This window comes from Emys orbicularis, chromosome 22, assembly GCF_028017835.1.
Source record: "Emys orbicularis isolate rEmyOrb1 chromosome 22, rEmyOrb1.hap1, whole genome shotgun sequence".
NCBI lineage: Eukaryota > Metazoa > Chordata > Testudines > Emydidae > Emys > Emys orbicularis.
The window spans coordinates 8,116,826-8,137,080 of NC_088704.1; the positions used below are offsets into that span (position 1 = coordinate 8,116,826).

Sequence of the window (20,255 nt, forward strand, 5' to 3'; positions counted from 1 at the left end):
GCTCATCCAGTCAAGAAGCAGAAACAATACCATGTGACTTATGTGACCAATCATAGCAAAGCAGCACAAGCCGCGCAGTAAATGAGATGGGGGGGAGGGGTGTGCAGGAAATTCATTGATTATTTTTAAATAACAAACAGGCCCAAAAAATCACGAGTTCGCATGAATGTCCCACAAACACAAACACACCTCTGAGTTTTTCTCCTTTGTCTTGACTGATCATGTTGAGTGTAAGTCCATTGGACTACCCCATCCCTTTGCAGGGTCATAGATTTTAAACACAGAAGGTCCGTTATGATCATCTAGAGCAGTGGTCCCCAACCTTTTCCGTGGGGCGGGCGCCAGACGACTAGCCACCGAGGACCGTGGCCGCCAGACAAGCAGCCGCCGAAATGCCGCCGTGAAGCACTGTTATCAAGAGGTGTTGCCGCCGAAATACGGTGGCATTTTGGCGGTAGCACTTCTTGACATTACCGCTTCTCTGTGGCATTTCGGCAGCTGCTTGTCCGGCGGCCAGTAGGCGGGCGCACATGGATGCCCCGGTGGGCACCATGGTGCCCGTGGGCACCGCGTTGGGGACCCCAATCTAGACTGACCTTTGGCATAACATAGGCCAGAGAATCTCCACAGGGATTCCTGCAAGAAACCCATATCCTTCCTCTTGCAGCCTGCAACTCTCCCCTGCCGTTTGGCCTCAGTCCTGGTCCCAACATATGTGCGTCCATACACTTGCCTACACTGAACCTCGCTTGTTGCCGTAATCTCCCCAAGTCATTGTACCCCAGCGTACAACCCAGTCACTAGCAGAACGCATACACGTAGAGAGATCTAGCAATGCATGAAACAGGACGAGTGTAAAGAAAACCTGTTCCCCACCTCCACCCCCGGGGAATTAAACGTACCCAATGTGACACAAAGTCGCCCATGAGGCACCGTACTCATTAGGGGCTTGATCCAAAGCGTGTGGAATGACCCCTGTTGATTTCAAAGGGCTTCGACTCAGTGAAAGGAGAATCAGATCCAGAATCATCACTACATGCACAAAAGAGAGGTTTGCTTTGGTTCAGAGGGTGCTCTTGGGAACTACACCCCCCACCCTTGTCACCCCAGCTCCTAATCTGTCACTGAGCAGTCTGAAAGCCTGATGGAGTACTTCCCCCCCCCCAACCCCGAATGCTTTTCACTCTTGATTTTTGCTCCATTTTTTCTTGTCCCTGTGAAATTTAATCATGTTTTCTAGCCCTTTAGGCCTCACAGAGTCCAGCAGCTGCATTCTCATCTGGCTTGAAAGCTTACCCGCATACTTGTCAACCCCAAACAGGGATCGGTCCTCAGAGCCTTGCTGATTAAACACAATAAACCAGACCCTAGAAAGGGCTTGTGCAGCCCTTCACGATATCCAGGAGGGAGATGGCTTGTGATAAAACACATCAGGGCAGACGCATGCATTTAGAAAAGCTCTCTTGAGTCTCATAGGTAAAACAGGGCAAAGTACGCCCAGCTTTGCAAATGCATAAATACTGGGCTTATTTTAATGCACAGTAATTTAGATGGGCTGCAGCACCTATTGCAGGGAGGCCACGTGCTGGGCCACGGACAGTGCTGATTTGTTGCAGTACAGAGAAGCTAGGAGAACTCTGTTTCCTCCTGGTCTGGTTCTGTCTTTTTAGCTTGTCGAACATAGGAGCCGTGATGCTCATCTATCTATTTATCCTCTCTACCAGTGCAACCATTACGGTAACCTAATCCTACAGCCGGATTCACATAGTTGCCAGATAATGAGGCAGATTGACCAGATGACAGCAGTACCTCTACTTCCTAGGGGCCCTCTTGGAACGCACGGGCTTAGTAATTATTCTTTTTCTCACGCTGATACTTATATGGCTCCCACTACCAGAGGGTCTGAGCACAAACCAGTGTTTAAGGTACTTACTCTCTCTGTACCGTTCTGACACAGGGCACTGCTATTATCCCCATTTTAGAGATGGGGAACTGAGGTACAGGGTCACACAGGAAGCTTGTGGCAAAGCAGGAACCTTGAACTCAGGTCACCCCAGTTCCAGGCTAGCACATTAACCACCGAACCATTCTCCCTCTCTCTCACTCACCCTTCCTCTCTCTCACTATGATTCCTCTGGTGCCATGGTCGCTATTGATCAGGAAATGCATCTAGGGTGACCAGATGTCCCGATTTTATAGGGACAGTCCTGATATTTGGGGATTTTTTATATATGGGCTCCTATTACCCCTCACCCCCATCCTGATTTTTCACATTTGCTATCTGGTCACCCTAAATGCATCAGAGATCACGGTGAAACAGGACAGTCTCTGCAATGGCTGGAACTCGGTGCGATTCACCTTCTCTTTCCTGTCCTCCATCGTAGGTGTGGTTCAGTAACCGAAGAGCCAGGTGGCGCAAGCAAGCAGGAGCCAATCAGCTGGCAGCTTTTAATCACCTGTTGCCAGGGGGCTTTCCGCCAACTGGAATGCCGACTCTACCACCCTACCAGCTGCCAGATTCCACCTACCCCACCACCACTATTTCCCAAGGTGAGCACCAACTACCAGAGTGCAGTGGTTGGTTATTTCTGGGTCTGTTCTCATCTGTTATGCCACTCCGCCAGCCAGACCGCCCTTCCATTCTGGATTCCCATCACTACCTTCCTTTGAAGCAGCTGCTCTATGCAGGTTGGCCTTGACTGGGAGGCCAACGTTTGATTCAGGCTGATGGAAGCTCAATAGTTTCTATTCTTGATCCTAAGCACAGCTGGTCTGCTTAATGTCCATTGGTCCCTATTCCTGCATCAAGGTCTCCCATGACTATGGCTGCTCCACTTACCATGTCACTGAGAGTGGAGACTAATGAATCCAAAGTGAATTCTATGTGGGACCGGTGACATGCCTTAGCTGAGTGAAACGCTGGCCTCCCAGCCAAGGGCAAACCGACATGTGTAGCTGCTTTGACCGTGAAACCGGGCCGGTGGGAGAAATGTGCCACATTTCCTCGATATTTTTCCCCTTTTTAAAAAAAATCTTCAAACTACCGTCTAAATTTGAAAAGCCGGGCCCAGCTCTGTCCAGTTCTGCAGCAGCAGCCACGGAAGGTCACACAAGAATAGTATCGGAGCCCGTTTAACAGAGCAACCAAAGCGTTTTGCACTGTAGTGAGTTGGACACCAGCAACCACACACACAAAGCTTTAGGCACTGGGCAGCGGCAGGTAACCTCTGACACTGGAGTCCCTTGCACCAGCTCTTGGATTTGGCTCCGGAGCTGGTTTTCTGGTCGGGGCAGGGTCGCCCAGAGGGGGGGGGGGGCAAGTGGGGCAATTTGCCCCGGGCCCCGCAGGGGCCCCCACGAGAGTTTTTCGGGCTCCTTCACTTGCCCCCTGGAGCGGGCTCCTTCACTTGCTCCGGGGGCCCCGGAAAACTCTCGCGGGGCCCGGGCCCCCGGAGCTTCTTCCGCTCCGGGTCTTCGGCAGCAGTTCGGCGGCGGGGGGTCCTTCCGCCCTGGGACCTGCCGCCGAAGTGCTGGGTCTTTGGCAGCAATTCGGCGGCGGGGGCCCCCTGCTGCCGAAGACCCCAGGCCCCCTGAATCCTCTGGGCGGCCCTGGATCGGGGGGATGCTGGGGTTTTATTCAAAGGCCATCCAAGTCAGTGGTAAGTCCCCTGTGGACTCTGATGGGCTTTGGATTGGGTCCTTACAAAGGAGCTTACAACCTTAGGGACCTCAGACCAACATCTCTTCCTGCCCTGTGTTTCCTGCATATTTCTTTATAGACTGAACTGTCCGTAACATCCCTTTCTCCCTCATCTGCTCCTCCCCAGCAAACTGTGGGGTGCAAGGTGTCGTTGGAGAAGGAAGATTTAGAAATATTGGGGGAAATTTGGGGAAACGCTACTGGAGCTTTTTCAGGCGACTGGATCTCCAGACCTAGGGGAATAGAGAACGCCGAATGGAAAAAATCTGTAACCCCCTCTGGTCTAGACCTACCTGCAAAAGGGAGGCTGGTATTGTAAAAAAGAGAGAGGTCCTGAGATCAGGAGCAAGGGGACCTGGTGGAGAACAGAGCTCAGTTCCTGCTCTGCATAACTGCAGGGAGTGAGTGTTTGCTGGCTGCATCTCAGACTCCCACATAATATTCCAAGGAGGTCAGAAAACTGCCGCACAATTTCTCCGTTTGTGCTCACATGAGACCCAGGCCCAGGATAGCCAGGTCGGCTGCAGGTCAGGGCTCAGCTGCATTGGCAGACCTGGATGGGAAGCCAAGGACTGGATTAGCAGGGGTGCCGGTCAGGACTGAGGTGCGTTGGCAGAGCTGTTGAGGGAATGCTGGGTGCTGGCCAGGGTCAGTTCCTTATTGTTTGGAGAACATTACGTTCAATCACAATTTTGGGAAAAATAAAGAACAGAGGGAACTATATGGAAATCCCGCTCTGGTCTGTGCCAGCTCCCTCCTCTCCCTGCTGTTATCCTCAGCAGCCCTTGGGCTCTTCCCCACTGCCTGATGATGCAGGTGCAGCCCCGGGTCATGTCTCATGAATGTTTCCTTATGAATGATTTCTTCACAGATGGGAGCAGCACCGTGCACAGACCCCAGCCCCTGCCACCATCCACCATGCACCAGGGAGGGCTGGCAGCCGCTGCCGCCGCTGATACCAGTTCTGCCTACGGGGCCCGACACAGCTTCTCCAGCTACTCGGACAGTTTCATGAACCCTGCAGCTCCTGCCAATCACATGAACCCTGTCAGCAACGGCCTCTCTCCACAGGTACACAGTGCTCTTCCATTCTTCTTCTCCAAGCCAGGAGCCTTTGGTGAGCCCAGACCCTATGGGAGAGGGCAGGCTCTATGCAATCACAGTCCAACACTATTACTGAACAAGTTGTTGTTGCATGCTCTCAGGGAGCCCAGATCTATCTGTCTGTCTGTCCATCCATCCATCCATCCATCCATCCATCCATCCATCCTGAGTTTATTGCCACAGCATCTGAGCATCTGCAACCTGTAACAAAGCTCAGATCCTGTGTTTGAGATGTCACACTCTGCTCCCAAGTATCTAGAGACCCGCTTGAGTCATCAAGTTGAGGGTTGGCTGGAACAGGGTTAGGGAGGTTGTTCCAGCCCATTACAGAGGTGGGCCGGGCTTTGAAGTTCCCATGCCCACCAGGGTCTGAACTTCCTCAAAGTTCAGGGATGTCTGGGCCTGGGATTTTGGTTCCCAGTCTCTACCAGGAACTAATCGTGATGTAATCGATTTTCTTTATGACCCTATCATACATAAGAAGAGCCATATGAACTGTGAGAGAGAAAACACATATTCCCCATATATTTGTTCAAATAACAATAGAGCACATCTGTATTGAACTTACCGGGCCAAACTCATACCTGGTGCAACACTACTGATCTCAAACTCCCTTCCTTGAGCTCCGTATAGAATGTGGGACTCCTGACAACCATCCCCTGCCCCAACCACTAGACTAACCTGCCACTAGACTAAGTGCCGGGGGCTCAAATATTCACAGGGCTAGATCCACAGTTGGTGAGCGCCATTGAAGTCAATGGAGTTATAAGGATTTACAGAAGCTGAGAATTTGGCCCACCGGTCTCTTACACTGGCTCATCTGGAATATTAACGCTAATTTTCTGTCAATCCAACATACCCTCAGCCTTGTCAGACAGAGCATTTAATTCTCTTAGAATCGTAGAATATCAGGGTTGGAAGGGACCTCAGGAGGGCATCTAGTCCAACCCCCTGCTCAAAGCAGGACCAATTCCCAACTAAATCATCCTAATATCCAACCTAAACCTCCCCCACTGAAACTTGAGACCATTGCTCCTTGTTCTGTCATCTGCTACCACTGAGAACAGTCTAGATCCATCCTCTTTGGAGCCCCCCTTTCAGGTAGTTGAAGGCTGCTATCAAATCCCCCCTCATTCTTTTCTTCTGCAGACTAAACAATCCCAGTTCCCTCAGCCTCTCCTCATAAGTCATGTGTTCCAATTCTCTTCTTCTCTGACCTGTCATACTTTGGCTGCCATATGAATGTTTACTTTTAGCGGTAATAAGACACTTATCATATGTTAATGGGTGACAATAATGACTTGTACTCACATAGCTTCTATTATCCTGAAGGATACCAAAGTGCGTTGCATTCTTGCTCTTTCCTATCACTGAAATACAACTATCTGGGAGGTGATATATGGCTGTTATTTAAGGACTTGTCTACACAGTGGAGTAAGGTGCACTACAGGGTTGTGAGTTCTAAAGTGCACTAATGTGTTGCGCATTAACTGGTCCATGTGGACCCTGCTGGTGTGCACGGAAAGCTTGTTAGTGTGCTTTAACATAGTACCGGGTCACACAGTAAAAGCGTGCTCAGCAGCACTGTTTAAGACAGGAAGTACAGGATCATTTATTTAACTGAAACTACAGGGAGATTTTCAGTAAATGTTTGAAATGAAAAGGTTGGAACTGTTTAGTTTAGAGAAGAGGCAAATAAGAAGGTAGAATAGAGGTATATAAAACAGTTACTTGTCTAGAGAAAGCAAATATAATACAAGAATGTGTGGATATTCAATGAAACAATACAACACATTCAAAACTCATACAAGGACAAACTTTTAACACAATGCATAATTAATAGGGCTGGTTGGAAAAACTTTTACTGAACCCTTTCCCATTGGATAATGCAATTCTGTCAAAATCGTGTTGATTTTGCTGAAATTTTATTTAGGAGGAAAACAGCAACAACAACAAAGTTCCAACAATGCTGAAATGTCCCAGTTCATAGATTCCTAGATTCCAAAATCAGAAGAGACCAATGTGATTATCTCATCTGACCTCCTATATTACACAGATCAGAGAACTCCCCCGAAACAATTCCTGTTTCAACATTTTTGGAACTAAATGTTTAGAATTTTTTTGTTTTGAATGTTTTGATATTTTGTTTTGAAATGATCTTTCCTTTCAATTATTTTGTATTATATTATATATTGTAATATATTTTTAAAAAGTCAACATCTAAATGAAATATTACAATTGATCCAAAACAATATTTTTTCTGAATTTTCCAGCATGGAGAATTTTGAAATGTTTGGGTTTGAGTCTGATTCTGAACAAAGCCACATTTTGAAATTTCAAGATTCTTCAGGAAATGAAATTTCTGTTCTCCACCCATCTCCAATTAGCCTGTGGAACCCATTGCCACAAGAGATCATTGATCTCCTTGGAGATGTGACAACTTACAAAAGCTGTCCCAGAGTATGGACTGCTCAAGAGATGCACTAACAAAAAAAGGAGACTGGGTAGGGACCCCTTTATGACTCTGCATATAGAGAATAGGTGATGGTATGATGTAATCTAATGTATCTAAATATATTTGCCTGATTTGGGAATAACCACATTACTCGCAAATGAAGAAGCCTCACGTGTGAGCTGCCCAGGTCATCTCAAATGCATTCCAATACAACATTTACACTACACCACGGTATATCTTGATTCTCCCCCATTTGTTATGGAAAAACTTCTTTTAGAAATGCTTTTTAAAGGATCGCTGGTATTAATAATACTTAGCTTTTATACAGCACTTTTCATGCATAGATCTCAGAGCACCATACAAAGGAGGTCAGTATTATTGTCACCTTTTTATATATGGGGAAACTGAGGCACAGAGCAGGGGCATGACTTGACCAAAGTCAACCAGCAAGCTAGAGCCAGGAACAGAACCCAGGTTCTCCTGAGTTTCTGTATGGTGCTCAGCCCATTGTCTCCCTGTCATTCTTCATAGCTTTCTGTCTCTAAGCCATGCTGTACAGACCTGACAGAGTGAAAAAGGTATAGCTGCTATATTTTAGAATCCTCTAAAAATTAGAGTGGGTCCAAAAATGTGGCAGGGGGGGAAGATCATGGAAAATGTCAAACATTTCAAAGTGATTTTCATTGCACAGGTTTCAAAAAGGAATGATTTTTCATTGACTTGAACTTTGTTTGCAAAGATTTGTTGTGAATATTTTTGGTTTAGAAAGTTGTCTCTTCCTCCTCTTTCCCCTCCCCCCCATTTTTTCTTTCTCCCCACCCCTTTTGCTGCCCTTGTTTTCCATTTTGCCACTGAAAAGGGTCATATGGAGTTTGGATTATGGGCATGTAAATTGCAACATGCATGCGTAGGTGCTGGAAGTAGGGGTACTGCTGGACCCCCTGGCTTGAAGTAGTTTCCATTATGGGCAAAGTTTACAGTTTGGTTCAATGGCTCTCATCCCCCCTCACTGTACAAATTGTTCCAGTTCCCCTGCATGCATTAGCATGCTGCGCTGTAACTGTCCTATGTAGGCCCTGCAGGTCCAAACTATAAGGTATCTAGTTTGCACTAATGCAGTCCTTCCAAATGGCATAAAACTCCCATTTCTAGGTGGTTATAACTCTCATGGTGGTACAGCACAATGGGTGCCGGTGTGTGGCGTAGAAGGTCATGGGTCCTGTTCCAGTCAATACTGGTATGTGTACGCTGTCAAAATGATAAGTTATGTAAGGTTAAACCTTCCGCTGGGGCAGGGCTGAATATTACCTCTGGTGTGATTTTGGGGGGGAAATAAGGAAACATTTCTCTGGCAGTTGGAATTTTTAAAAAACATCAGCTGAGTAAAGCTGGACACAGGTTGGAGATGCGAGTATATATTCTGGGATTAATGGGCAGAGCACAGGTTAGATGATCCCAGGCACAAGTTTATCACGTGCTTTTGAAATTTATTACATGGACATACACGGGGACAATATCCATGTGATAAATTGCACAAGCGGGGGGTAAATAAGTCTGTTGTGCAATGCTTGTGCAATTTAACCCATGCCTGTGACTGCATCATCTGCTTGCTGGTCCATCTCCCTGGGATATTCCAACTGATTGAATAGGTTCAAAGGTTCATTCAACCCTACCCGAGAAATGGTTCTTTCTATGCTTACTCCAACTCCAAATTACCCTGCCCTCGGGCCTTGGAGGTGAGTCCTGGGCCAATAAAAGCCTTTCAATACTTAAAAATGTAGAGTCCAAGATCTTGCAGCCTTGAAGAAATAAAAGCTTTATGCTGTTGAGAAGGGGAGATTCCAAGCACTCACTTCTAACCCTAGAAAGGCCCAAGATATCTGCATATAAATACATGCAGATTTTTGTGTCTAAAAAACTTGTCTTGGGTTATTTTCTGGGTGTTTTACATGCGTTAGTTTTACTTCCTCTCTGCCCTTCTGAGCCCTGCACAGTTGGACTTGTAGCAACCAAGACCCCGGGTCTTACAGGCAGAAGGATACAAGAAAGAGTCCCAGTAACGGGAATGCCTTTTCCCTAACATATTTGGCACATGCAGAATACATGATGGGGTGGGGTAGGGTAAAGGTTTTATTGGTACTCATCTGGGGATGACCTGCCTAACTCACTTGTGAGTAATGCGAGCATCCACAGCCCTACAGATAAACCTTTTATGCTGATCTATCTATCTATCTATCTATCTATCTATCTATCTATCTATCTATCTATCTATCTATTCCCATACACCCCCTCTATCTCTCTATCTATCTATTCATTGTGGCATCTGGCCGCTGTCGGTAGGAGTAAATATCCAAATGAAAGGGGTTTTAGGAGACTGAAAAAAGTTAGAAACTCAAGATACGGCGGGTGATTTGTATGAGCTGCAAACAGACAGTTCTCTGGTTTCATCCCTCAATAGCAGCAGGGGGGAGCTTTCTTTGCAGTTGAGACAAGGAGAAACTGATGGGGGTGGGGGGGACTGGACCCTGAGTTACAGCCAGAGCCCTCCGCATTTGCTGCCACAGGGAATGCTATCCGATTACCCTGGATTGGGTATCGCAGCCAGAATCCACCAGACGGGGTTGGTGCTGGTAACTGAAATTCTATAGGCCGGGCACGGTTTTTCCATTTTCACGAGAGAGAAGGGGGATTAGATTTGGCCTCTGCAGGCTTGACACACACACCCCACACCCCCGACAGAGGGAGCAGAAGCTGCTGAAAGTTTTGCCTAGAGCCCGTGGAAAATGGCAGCCCTTTGTGTTTGTTTTTTCTATACCTGGTGCGTGTCCGTGCTAATGAGGGAATGATAGCGCTGACCAGTGATGTGCTGTGTAATCTGCCTCCAAGGAGCACTGCCAAAGCACCTCCATACTCAGTCACTGCGTCCCCTGTTAGTCTGATCCTGCTTCCCCCCCCGCCCGGGGCTCTGCAGTCCTGGCCTGCCACACACTGTGCTAGTCCAGTTCTGGCCCTAGGTCACGACACAGCCCCCAGTCTTGTCCTGCAGCTTTCCCTGTATTCCAGTCCTGGGACCTCCAGAGGGCGACTGCTCCGCTGTTGCACCTCAATCTTGACCCACGGCATCCCTTCATGTTCGGGTTCAAGGTCCTCATCAAAACACCTTTGTCTTGACCTGCAGCACCCTCTGCTATTTCTGTCCTGAGCTTTTCCTGGGCAGACACCAAATCTATAGGGGAGCCCTTTTCTCCTCCCACCACTAGACGGAGGCTGGATTAAGACCCCCCCAAAAAAACTCATTTTACATATGACAATCCACATAAGAGAACTAATCACAATGAGATGAAGGATAGTCCGACATCAGTAAACCACTACATAACTCAACCCAGCTCCCATTTCGTACCCCATCCCGATCCTTAATGATAGAGCTTATGGTTAACTTGAGAACTCATCTGTGATGGTTTTATGCTGTGGCGGCCTTGATAAGAGAGAGGCAGCTAATGATCATGCTCTGAAGGCTGCCTGTTCAACAAACCTAACATCATAGGCCAGCCAGCTGCAACCAGATGAGTCATCATGCATTTGTCAGACTGGATTTAGTGGCTACAACACTAGTTAGGAGAAGCTTATAGCAGACCCAGAACTTGGATCTTCAAGGGCTATGTACCCATCAGATTCTAAAGGTTGCACCTCTAACCGCAGAAGTCAGAGGGTCTGTCGGGCTGAACTGGTGACATCCTTCCACCAGGCAGATTTTGAGCAGAGCTCAGCAAGGCGGAGAAGAGGAAGAGAGACAAACCCAGAGAGAGATTAAAAAATAAGATCAAGTGACATGTTAATGCTCTAAAAGAAATGGGCTGCAGCCCCCAGCAGCTGGAGCTGTGATCTCACCAGTCCTTGAAGCCTCAGAACTAGAGCAGGTTGAAAAATGGTGGGTGGGAATTTCATTAATAAATTTCAAAACATTCCAAATCATTTTTGTTCCACAGATTCCAGAAAGGAACAAATTTGTGTTGGCTTGAAATTTCCCACAATTTTAATATTAAAAATGATCATTTTTGAAATGTTTCCTTCTTTCTTTTCCCCCCTTTTTTCTTCTCCCCCTCCCCTTTCTGCTTTTCATTTTTGCCACTGAAAATGTGGGAGAAAGAAGGACGAAAAGGGAAAACAATAAACCAAAATAAACAACAAAACAAAACCAGACTCAAACCATAAATAAGGCGACATTTTTTCGCTTTCTGATTTCATCCAAAAAGGAACATTTTTGAAAAAAAAAAGTATTTTGAAAAAAAGTCATTTTTCAATTAAATCAAAATTCATTCCAAAAATATCAATAATCTACAATAATAACCAAACTAAGCACCTTGACCTTCCTCATGCATCACACCACAGCTATGTCAAGCTTCACACTGACAGCAAGGATAGAACTCATCCTTCTGCTCAGAAACCCAGACCCCTGCCACTTGAGAATCTCCATTTGTGGTCACCAATACAGGGCCTATGACACACAGCGCTGCGTCTATCCATTAAGGAGAAGCAGTGCACAAATACACTAGCTAGTTTATTATAATTGGGGCCTGATCAGTGCTTGGTTGACAGAGCTCCTAGAGAAGTGCATGGCACTGCAGGAACTGGTGTAGGGGACTAAATAAGTTGCTGTCTTCCCACTGAGCGACGGAGCACAGTGTTGCTGTCTTCTTGACAAGACATAAAACCGAGTATCCACCACTCATGACCATGGAAGAGTCCCATGGTGCTTTCCATGAGAGTAAAAGCTCTGGCCGTGTTGTTTGCTGGCTGAATTTCAACTTGAGTAATTACATTCTGTCTGCTTAAATGCCCCGGTAGTTTTAATTAGATGTTGTTCTTCACTTCCTGGCTGGGTGTCTCTGCTACCCGTCATGGCTGGGCTTCCACCCCAGATGTAGGTACCATTCAGTGATAGGTGAAGACATCCCTGTGTAGCACGTTGGGATCTTTTGGGATGGAAAAGCCTATTACAATATAAGGGATTCTGGATTTATTGCAAACGTTTCTGATCACTGTATATCTCTTTGCTATGTCTGCAATGAATGGGCAACAAGAATGCTCATCGAGATGGCTTGCTAGCTAACAGGGTGTCGTGTCTGTAAGGACTGTGGGGCATTTGCCCTTCCCATCCATCTGTCTTTGATACAATGCAACTAGTTCTAGATGGTTTAGGTAGAAAATGATCTGTCATTATATTGGTCTATATAAAGGGGCCAGGCTGGGGAAACGGGAGATGACCAGCATAGCTTGGTGATTGTCTTAGCCAACATCTCTCGGTTATCTAGGGAATAAGGCTATATGACATATTTTACATTCAGCTACATTGACATGTTTAGTTGTTTCACAGAATCAACAGAAATATGAAAATACCAAAATGTTTGTACTGTTTCACCTACAAAAACCCTTCTCCTCTAAGTTTCCTTTACAAGGCAGTTGATGTATCTAGCTCTTTGTACTGGTGCTCACCACTGTAGTATCAAAGCTGGGCGCTACTTTAGATTGACTGCCTTTGAGCCTTTGGATGGCCAAACTCACATTTTCCTGATATGGAGGGAGGGATAGCTCAGTGGTTTGAGCATTGGCCTGCTAAACCCAGGGTTGTGAGCTCAATCCTTGAAGAGGCCATTTAGGGATCTGGGGCAAAAATCTCTCTGGGGATTGGTCCTACTTTGAGCAGGGGGTTGGACTAGATGACCTCCTGAGGTCCCTTCCAACCCTGATATTCTGTTTCTTTCTGAGTCCTCTAAAGTGTTCTGCAGGCCCACAAAGTCAACCTGAGAAATCAAGACAATATCAGGATTAGTAGGAAGCTCAGACACCCTCTCCTTGTGTTTGTTGCTTTTGTTTTCTCGGGGCTATGGGTGGCTTTCACTCCACATGTCACATTCATCCCTAGTGTGACTCCACCACTGAGTGGTCATGTGGCTAAGCCATGAGACTGAATGTTGCGGGACTTGGGTTCCACCATGTCTGGCTTTGCCACCATTTCTTGGGAAAGTGACATCACCGCTCCGTGCCTCGGTTTCCCCATTAGTAAAACGAGGATAACACCACTGAGCAACCTTTGAGGGTGTTTAATATCTCTGACGTGCTTTGTGATCTGTGCGTGGCCGTAGTAGTGGACGTGCAGTGCTGCCTTAATGGTGTTTCCGGAGAGAGGTTTGAGGCCCGGATCTGAAAGTTGGCATTTGTCAGTGATTTTGATGCTCATGCACCTTTACCTTTCTGAGGGGTGAGCGGCGGAGCCTTGCGGGCAGGCTCGCCCTCATGAATGGGCTGCTTCTGCTCCTTATTTCTCTCCCAAGTGTCTGGCTTTCCAGGCTCCGTTTGAGTGGATGGGCCTGGGCGGTGCCTCAAGGTGACCTTTGCTGATCACACCAGGCCATGTGGCTAATTCAGCCCGGCCATTTGTATTTCCTTCACATTGTGTTCCTGTCTGTAAAGCTGTGTGAGGCTTCTCTCATGACAGCCCACAAACTAAGAGCTACACGGGAAGCTACGTAGCACGGGCTGTGAGGGAACCTCAGCAAGGCTGCCAACTTTCCGGGGGCGTCCTTTCCTAGCAGCACAGGATTCTGACTGGGGAGCCGCACAATGAGTTGAGGCCATGGTGCTGTCCTCATCTCCAAACCCACATCCCTCCTGGTCCCTGCCTGAATCTGTCCACCTGTGCGACGTGTCATATCATTATCTAGTGCAGGGGTGGGCAAACTGTGGCCCCAGGGGGCCGCATCTCTCTCCCCAGATGTTTTAATCTGGTCCTTGAGCTCCCGCCAGGGAGTGGGGTCTGGGGCTTGCCCCACCCTGCGCGGCTCCTGGAAGCAGCAGCATGTCCCCGCTCCGGCTCCTATGCATAGGGGCAGCCAGGGGGCTCCGCACGCTGCCCCCACCCCAAGTGCCGCCCCTGCAACCCCCATTGGCCGCTCAGGCAGTGTGCAGAGCCGCCTGGCTGCGCCTCTGTGTAGGAGCCGGAGGGGGGACATGCCACTGCTTCTGGGAGCTGCTTGAAGTAAGCGTTGCCCAGAGCCTGCACCCTTGACCCCCTCCTGCGCCCCAACCTCCTGCCCCAGCCCTGATCCTCCTCCCACCCTCCAAACCCCTCGGTCCCAGCCTGGAGCATCCTCCTGCACCCCCAACCCCTCATCGCCAGTCCCACCCCAGAGCCCGCACCTCGCACCCTAACCCCCAATTTTGTGAGCATTCATGGCCCGCCATACAATTTCCATACCCAAAAAGTTTGCCCAGCCCTGATCTAGTGCTTCTGTCCTCCTGACCCATCCCCCTAAGGGTTGCCTGCTTTGCCCCCTGCCTGCGGCCACCTCCCGCTGTAGGCTGCCTCCATTTTTTGACCATTCCCCCCCCCCCAAATGCACCGTCGTTTTAAAGAAATAGAACAATGGGTGGGGCTGGAGAGACATCCTCAAGCCCCGCTCCACCGCCTGCTTCCTTGCACTGTCTGTAAAGGATGGAGTCAGCATTCTGTCCTGAAAGCGAGAAGAGGAGCAGAAGCTGGAAAGGAAGGACATTCTCAGCCATTTTCAGAGAGGCTCCTGGTTTGCTAAGAGGAACCATCTCCTTCAGTCCCTCCAGCCAGCACAAGGAGTGAGTGGGTGGAGAGGGAAGGGGGCAGTAGACAGATGACTGAGATCCTCCATCCTAGAGATTAACCCAGCTCTGACCACCTGCCCTCCATCATTTTTGAAGTCTGGACACCAGTTTTGCAGCATGATCTCTGTCTACGCTTCAGCTTCTGCCATCTAGGGCCCAATCCTGCTCCCGCAGCAATCCGCCATACAGTTTCTGTTGATCGCAGTGGTTCAGAACCTCGCTCAGTCATGGACCGGAGGCTGTAACCGTGCTGATGCTGGTGGAAGGATGGGTTTAGCCGTCTAAGTCCTTTTCGGGAAGCCTGGCAATTGGGAGGGACATGGCGCCGGGTGGTGAGAGGGGTTAGTGCACAGTGCCTGGCTCCAGAGAGACAGCGCTCGCTCATTCAGTGACACGAAACCTTTCTGTCTGGTTCCTTTTCTTTCTTTTTTTTTTTGTCGGAGACACTGCGCCTATAATAAGCATTTAAAATGAGTCTTGCTGGGCCGGGGGAGGGGAAGGGGGGAGGGGGCAAGATTTGGAGGGGGGGTTAAATAGCAAAGAATTAGAAAAAAAAAATCTGATGCAAATCACTAGTAGAGAGAAAATTATGTGCAATTACCCAAGCGCTACTGGGCAGCCTGGCCCACCCCAACCAACAAGATCTCATTAACAAGCAGAAAATAAGATTGAAATGGTGCGTAAAAGAGCTGAAAAATGAATTTGAATGCTGCATTTGTCCACAATTACCCCCTCGTTCACACATATTTTATTGCCATTTTTTTATTATTCTTAATCTTTCCATCCCTCAAAGCAGATTGGGAACATCCTGGCATTACAGTTGCTGAGGGAGGACGCATTAAGGATTTCCCGTTTCCCTGAAAGGAGACCCTTCTCTCGCTCGAATTTTAAAGGGTTGGTTTTGGAAGGATAAGGATTCATTTCTCCGGCTTATCTTAGTGTAGAAACATGTTCTTTTAATAGTCTTTAACTCTGACGCTCTTCGGTGCCATCCCACACGGGGTTTTTTTTTTTCCCTTTCCCGCTTTTCTCCTGGTTTCCTCTCCGTCCCTTTTCTGTCTTTCCTTTCACTTTTCCTTTCTTTTAACCCTCTTTCCCATTCTTCCCTTCCCCCCCCCCTGTTTTCTCCTCTCTCCCTTTCCCATTCTGGCCTCCTTCCATTCCGTTTTTTTTCTCTCCCATTCCCATTCTGTCTGTCCATTTACCTTTCTCCTCTCTCCTTTTCTCTCCTCTTCCCACACGCCTCCACCTCTCCTCCCTTCCCTCCCTCCTGTCCATTATCCGCCTTTGAATTCACTCTGCAGCCCTCCTACCCTGCTGTTATGTCCGGTATTTATCTCCTGTGTCTCTGGGGGAACATTATTCTCCTGGACTTAGCTGAGGACTCTCTGATGCACAGGCCATCACACACCTGGCCCCAGTCACCAGACCCCTTGGAAAGCTCCTACCGCTCCTATGTTTTTTTGATTTGGGAGGTTGGGCTGTTTTTTCCCAGAGACGAGAGCATATGCAAGTCCCATCGAGACACTGCATTTTGTGGAGTGTGTGCATGTGATCAAATCAATGTCTTTTAGGAAAGTGGGGGGAAATTGAAACTCTCTTTTTCCCCCTCGGAGAGGCTGGCTTTACTGATCCCTTTGGCGTTCTCTATTGCTCAGTATCAAATACAGCTCTGTCTCTGTAAACTTTCAACCTACGTGGCCCTGCAAAGCTTTTCCCCTCCACCCCCTCTGCTAAAGTTTTTACCAAACAAAGCCATCTGCTCTTGTCAATTATACGCCTCAGCTACAGGCTACGAGGAAAAGGGAGAACAGAGTATTTTTCTCATGTGAAAATAGACACGTATTTATTTGACTGCTTTCTAATTACTTTGTTTATAGGGGCAAAAGGAGTGGGGGGGATTCAGATGTGGGGGGTCCGAGACACCGTTGCAGCCCTTACATGTTTCCTTTCAATGTTTCCCATATGGTCAAACCATAAATATTTCCCATAGGCCCATTCAGTGTTATTGCCTCGCTCTATATTACCTAGGTGACCCATACAAACGCTGGCCCCAATTCTGGAAAAGCTTCCACACAAGAGTAAAGTGAGTAAAAGCATCTGCGGAGTCTGGCCCTGTGTCTCATATCACACCCAAGCATTATTAGGTGTGAAACTACAGCCAAGATGTCAAAACCGGCCTAAAGGATTTAGGTGCCCAGTTCTCATAGGACACACATTGAAATGGAGTGCCCAAATCCCCTAGGCAGCATTGATCATCTCACCCTAAAATATTACTTTAAATACATTCAGAATAGTATGACTTATATTCTAGGCATTATATAGATATATCCTATATATGTACATACATATATATGTCCTGATCCTCATTTATGTTACACCGGCAGAGTAAAGATGCATTAGTCCGTTGCGTAAATGAAAAGCAGGTATACACACCCCGCGTGTGCCCGTAGAGTGAGAGAGAGAGTTTTGAAGGAATATTAAGACATACAAGCATTATGAACACTGAACTGTTTCCGAGAAAATAGGGCCTGATCCCGAGCCATTGAATGCAATGGGAGCTTTGCCATTGACTTCGGTCGATACAGGATCAGCCCCATAATTCCCATGTTACGTATTAATCTAAGTGACAAGAAAAAGGGGGAAAGAGGAGAAGAGAAAGAGAGAGGAAGTAAAGGAAGGGGAAAGGGAAGAGCAATGAAAGAGGACAGAAGGGATGAAGGGGAGAAGAGAAAAAGGTCCCACGTCCAGTCCTCATATGACCTACGATTACTCCTAGTTATATATACAGTAGTTCCTGTAGATCATTTTAATCAGATTCCTCTAGGAATCCTGAACCTGTTTCTTAATATCCAACGGTCTGACTCACACACAGGGCCGGCTCCAGCATTTCTGCTGCCCCAAGCAAAAAAAAAAAAAAAAAGGCCGCGATCGGAGGCGGCAGTTCAGCGGCAGGTCCTTCGCTCCTAGAGGGAGTGAGGGACCTGCCGCCCCCGAATTGCCACAGGTGCCGCCCCTCTCCCTTGGCCGCCCCAAGCACCTGCTTGTTAAGCTGGTGCCTGGAGCCGGCCCTGCTCACACAGAGCTATGAATTGCCCAACACATTTAAACAATACTTCCTCTGCCTCGTATTGTAGCAGATCTTGGTTTATGATCTGAAGCCAGGCCAAGGTAGCACTGATCACATCTGTCCAGCTAGAATTGCATTTATATGGTCGGTAGTAGCTTAATCTAAGCACGAGCTGTGTTTTTTTTTTTCCCCCTGTAGGTTGGCTTGTTCGAAGTCTGTCTCCTCTGGGTTATAGAGAGAGAGGGCGGGTGAGGGAAATATCTTTTATTGGACCAACTTCTGTTGGTGAGAGAGACAAGCTTTCGAGCTTACGCAGAGCTCTTCGCCAGGTCCTCTGGGTTTTGTCTCTTCTCTGCACGGGGGTGGTTAAGAGTGATTGAGCCCCTGACTTGGCTGGTAGACATGGACTTGGAGAATTCAAATGCCGGATTTGCCCTTCTTTATGATTATTAAGGGAACTTGAGACAAGGCAGGCAGGGCAGATAGAGGGAGAGAAAATGAGAGATTAGCAATTAATACAGACTCCAGACGGGTGACAGGCATTGCCAAGCGACCTTTGGAATTCAGAGGCGAGCGTTTTACCGCAGGGCTTCAATAACCCAGGGAGTTGGGAGCTGGTGCTGAGCTGTGAAAGGAATCAGAAAGGCCACAGTGTGGAGGAAGGTTGTCCGGGAAGGGAGGACTCCTAGATGGAGACTCTTAAACACAAAGAAGGCAAGAAGATAAATAATTTGACTATAAAGGCTGTAGTGCATGTGTGAGTTCATGTATGTGTGTGTGCGTTCCTGGGTGCACACATGTGTATACCAGCATGCATGGAGGGGAGGGGCCACATGCGCATGTACATGCGTGTTCCAGTTTCAATAGTCCTTGAAAAAAAAGAGAGGATCATGCTGGCAGCTTGCTTCCAGTGGATTCCGTTTTAAGCCCAGCTCTGCTCCTTATCTTTGCATGAGCAGGGCCTGATGCACAGGGGTTACACACAGATGGGTCTGCACGGCGCATTCATTTCCTTGGGTGCTGCAGATACTCAGCACCCCTTCGGATCAGGCCCTAAATGCTACGGTGCAGCTTTCTTGCGTTGGCCAGGGACCAGGCACAGAGCCAGCCCAGACTGTACATTGCAAGTGTTAGTGAGTCAGTAGCTTTCCCTCCCACCCAAGTCCCTCCCACCTCGATAAGTGTCAGCTTTGCCCCTTTACCGTCCCCGTGCAGGCGATAAGCCGCGCTGTGCAATGAGTTCGGAGCCTCGCTTTCCCCAGAGCCGTGGTGTGTCGCCGAGGCCCAGCATTGGCGGAGTTAATACAGGTGCTTGGTGGTAATGGAAGGGGATCGGAAGAAGCACTTTCCTTTGCTGCAGTGCCAGCCCTCCCCACTGCATCAGCCAGAACCTTGCAACTGCCCATCACAGGGAAGCATGTTTGTCATTGACGTGAGTCCCAACTTCACCTCCCTCCCAGCCCATGCCAGCCTGCTGCTGCGTACTCCTGGGAATGACCAGCCTCAGGGATGCAAGGCCTTTGACCAGAGGTTGCAAACAGCTTACAAGAAAGCTTCCCCCCACCCCCGCTCCCACCACTGCATTCAAGCTTCCTCCCCTTTTACTTGTTGAGTGCCTCCTCCTGCAACAATGGTTTAGCGCAGTGTTTCTCAAACTGGGGTCACCACTTGTGTAGGGAAAGCCCCTGGCGGGCCAGGCCAGTTTGTTTACCTGCCCTGTCCGCAGGTCCGGCCGATCGCGGCTCCCGCTGGCCGCGGTTCGCCGCTGCAGGCCAGTGGGGGCTGCTGGAAGCGGCAGCCAGTAAGTCCCTCGGCCCACGCCGCTTCCAGCAGCTCCCATTGGCCTGGAGCAGCGAACCGCAGCCAGTGGGAGCCATGATTGGCCGGACCTGCGGACGGGGCAGGTAAACAAACCGGCCTGGCCCACCAGGGGCTTTCCCTGCACAAGTGGCGTCCCCAGTTTGAGAAACACTGGTTTAGCGAGTCGCACAGGTAGGGTGGGTGGGTGTGCTATGGGACGGGGAGGTTGCATGGGACATCAGCCTTTGGAGTGTTGCAGAGGGGCATGAGGGTTGCCTTCATCCCCTGGGGGGTATAAAAGGGCAGGGTTGCATGAGCCGTTGGAGCGTTATGGGAGGGGCTGTGGGTGAGCGATTTAGAGGGAGGCTGTGTCATGTCCTCTCTTTGTGTTGTGCCCTCCCCTCTGTAACACACACAAGACAGGAGCTATGCAAGGTAGCGCTGCACTGCTCAGCCCTTGCCCACTATGGGGCCAGTTTGGCCAGCCTTTC

At 48.6% G+C, this 20,255-nt stretch overlaps 1 protein-coding gene across 3 annotated transcripts in view; it reads left to right on the forward strand.

Annotated features, from left to right (window-relative positions):
• Positions 1 to 20,255, forward strand: part of PAX7 (paired box 7) — a 145,996-nt gene that overhangs the window by 85,453 nt on the left and 40,288 nt on the right. For all 3 annotated transcript variants that reach the window (XM_065421247.1, XM_065421246.1, XM_065421248.1), the window contains exons 6-7: positions 2,385 to 2,550; positions 4,572 to 4,771. In XM_065421247.1, the coding sequence (XP_065277319.1) occupies positions 2,385 to 2,550; positions 4,572 to 4,771 (366 nt within the window). The remainder of the gene's footprint in view (positions 1 to 2,384; positions 2,551 to 4,571; positions 4,772 to 20,255) is intronic.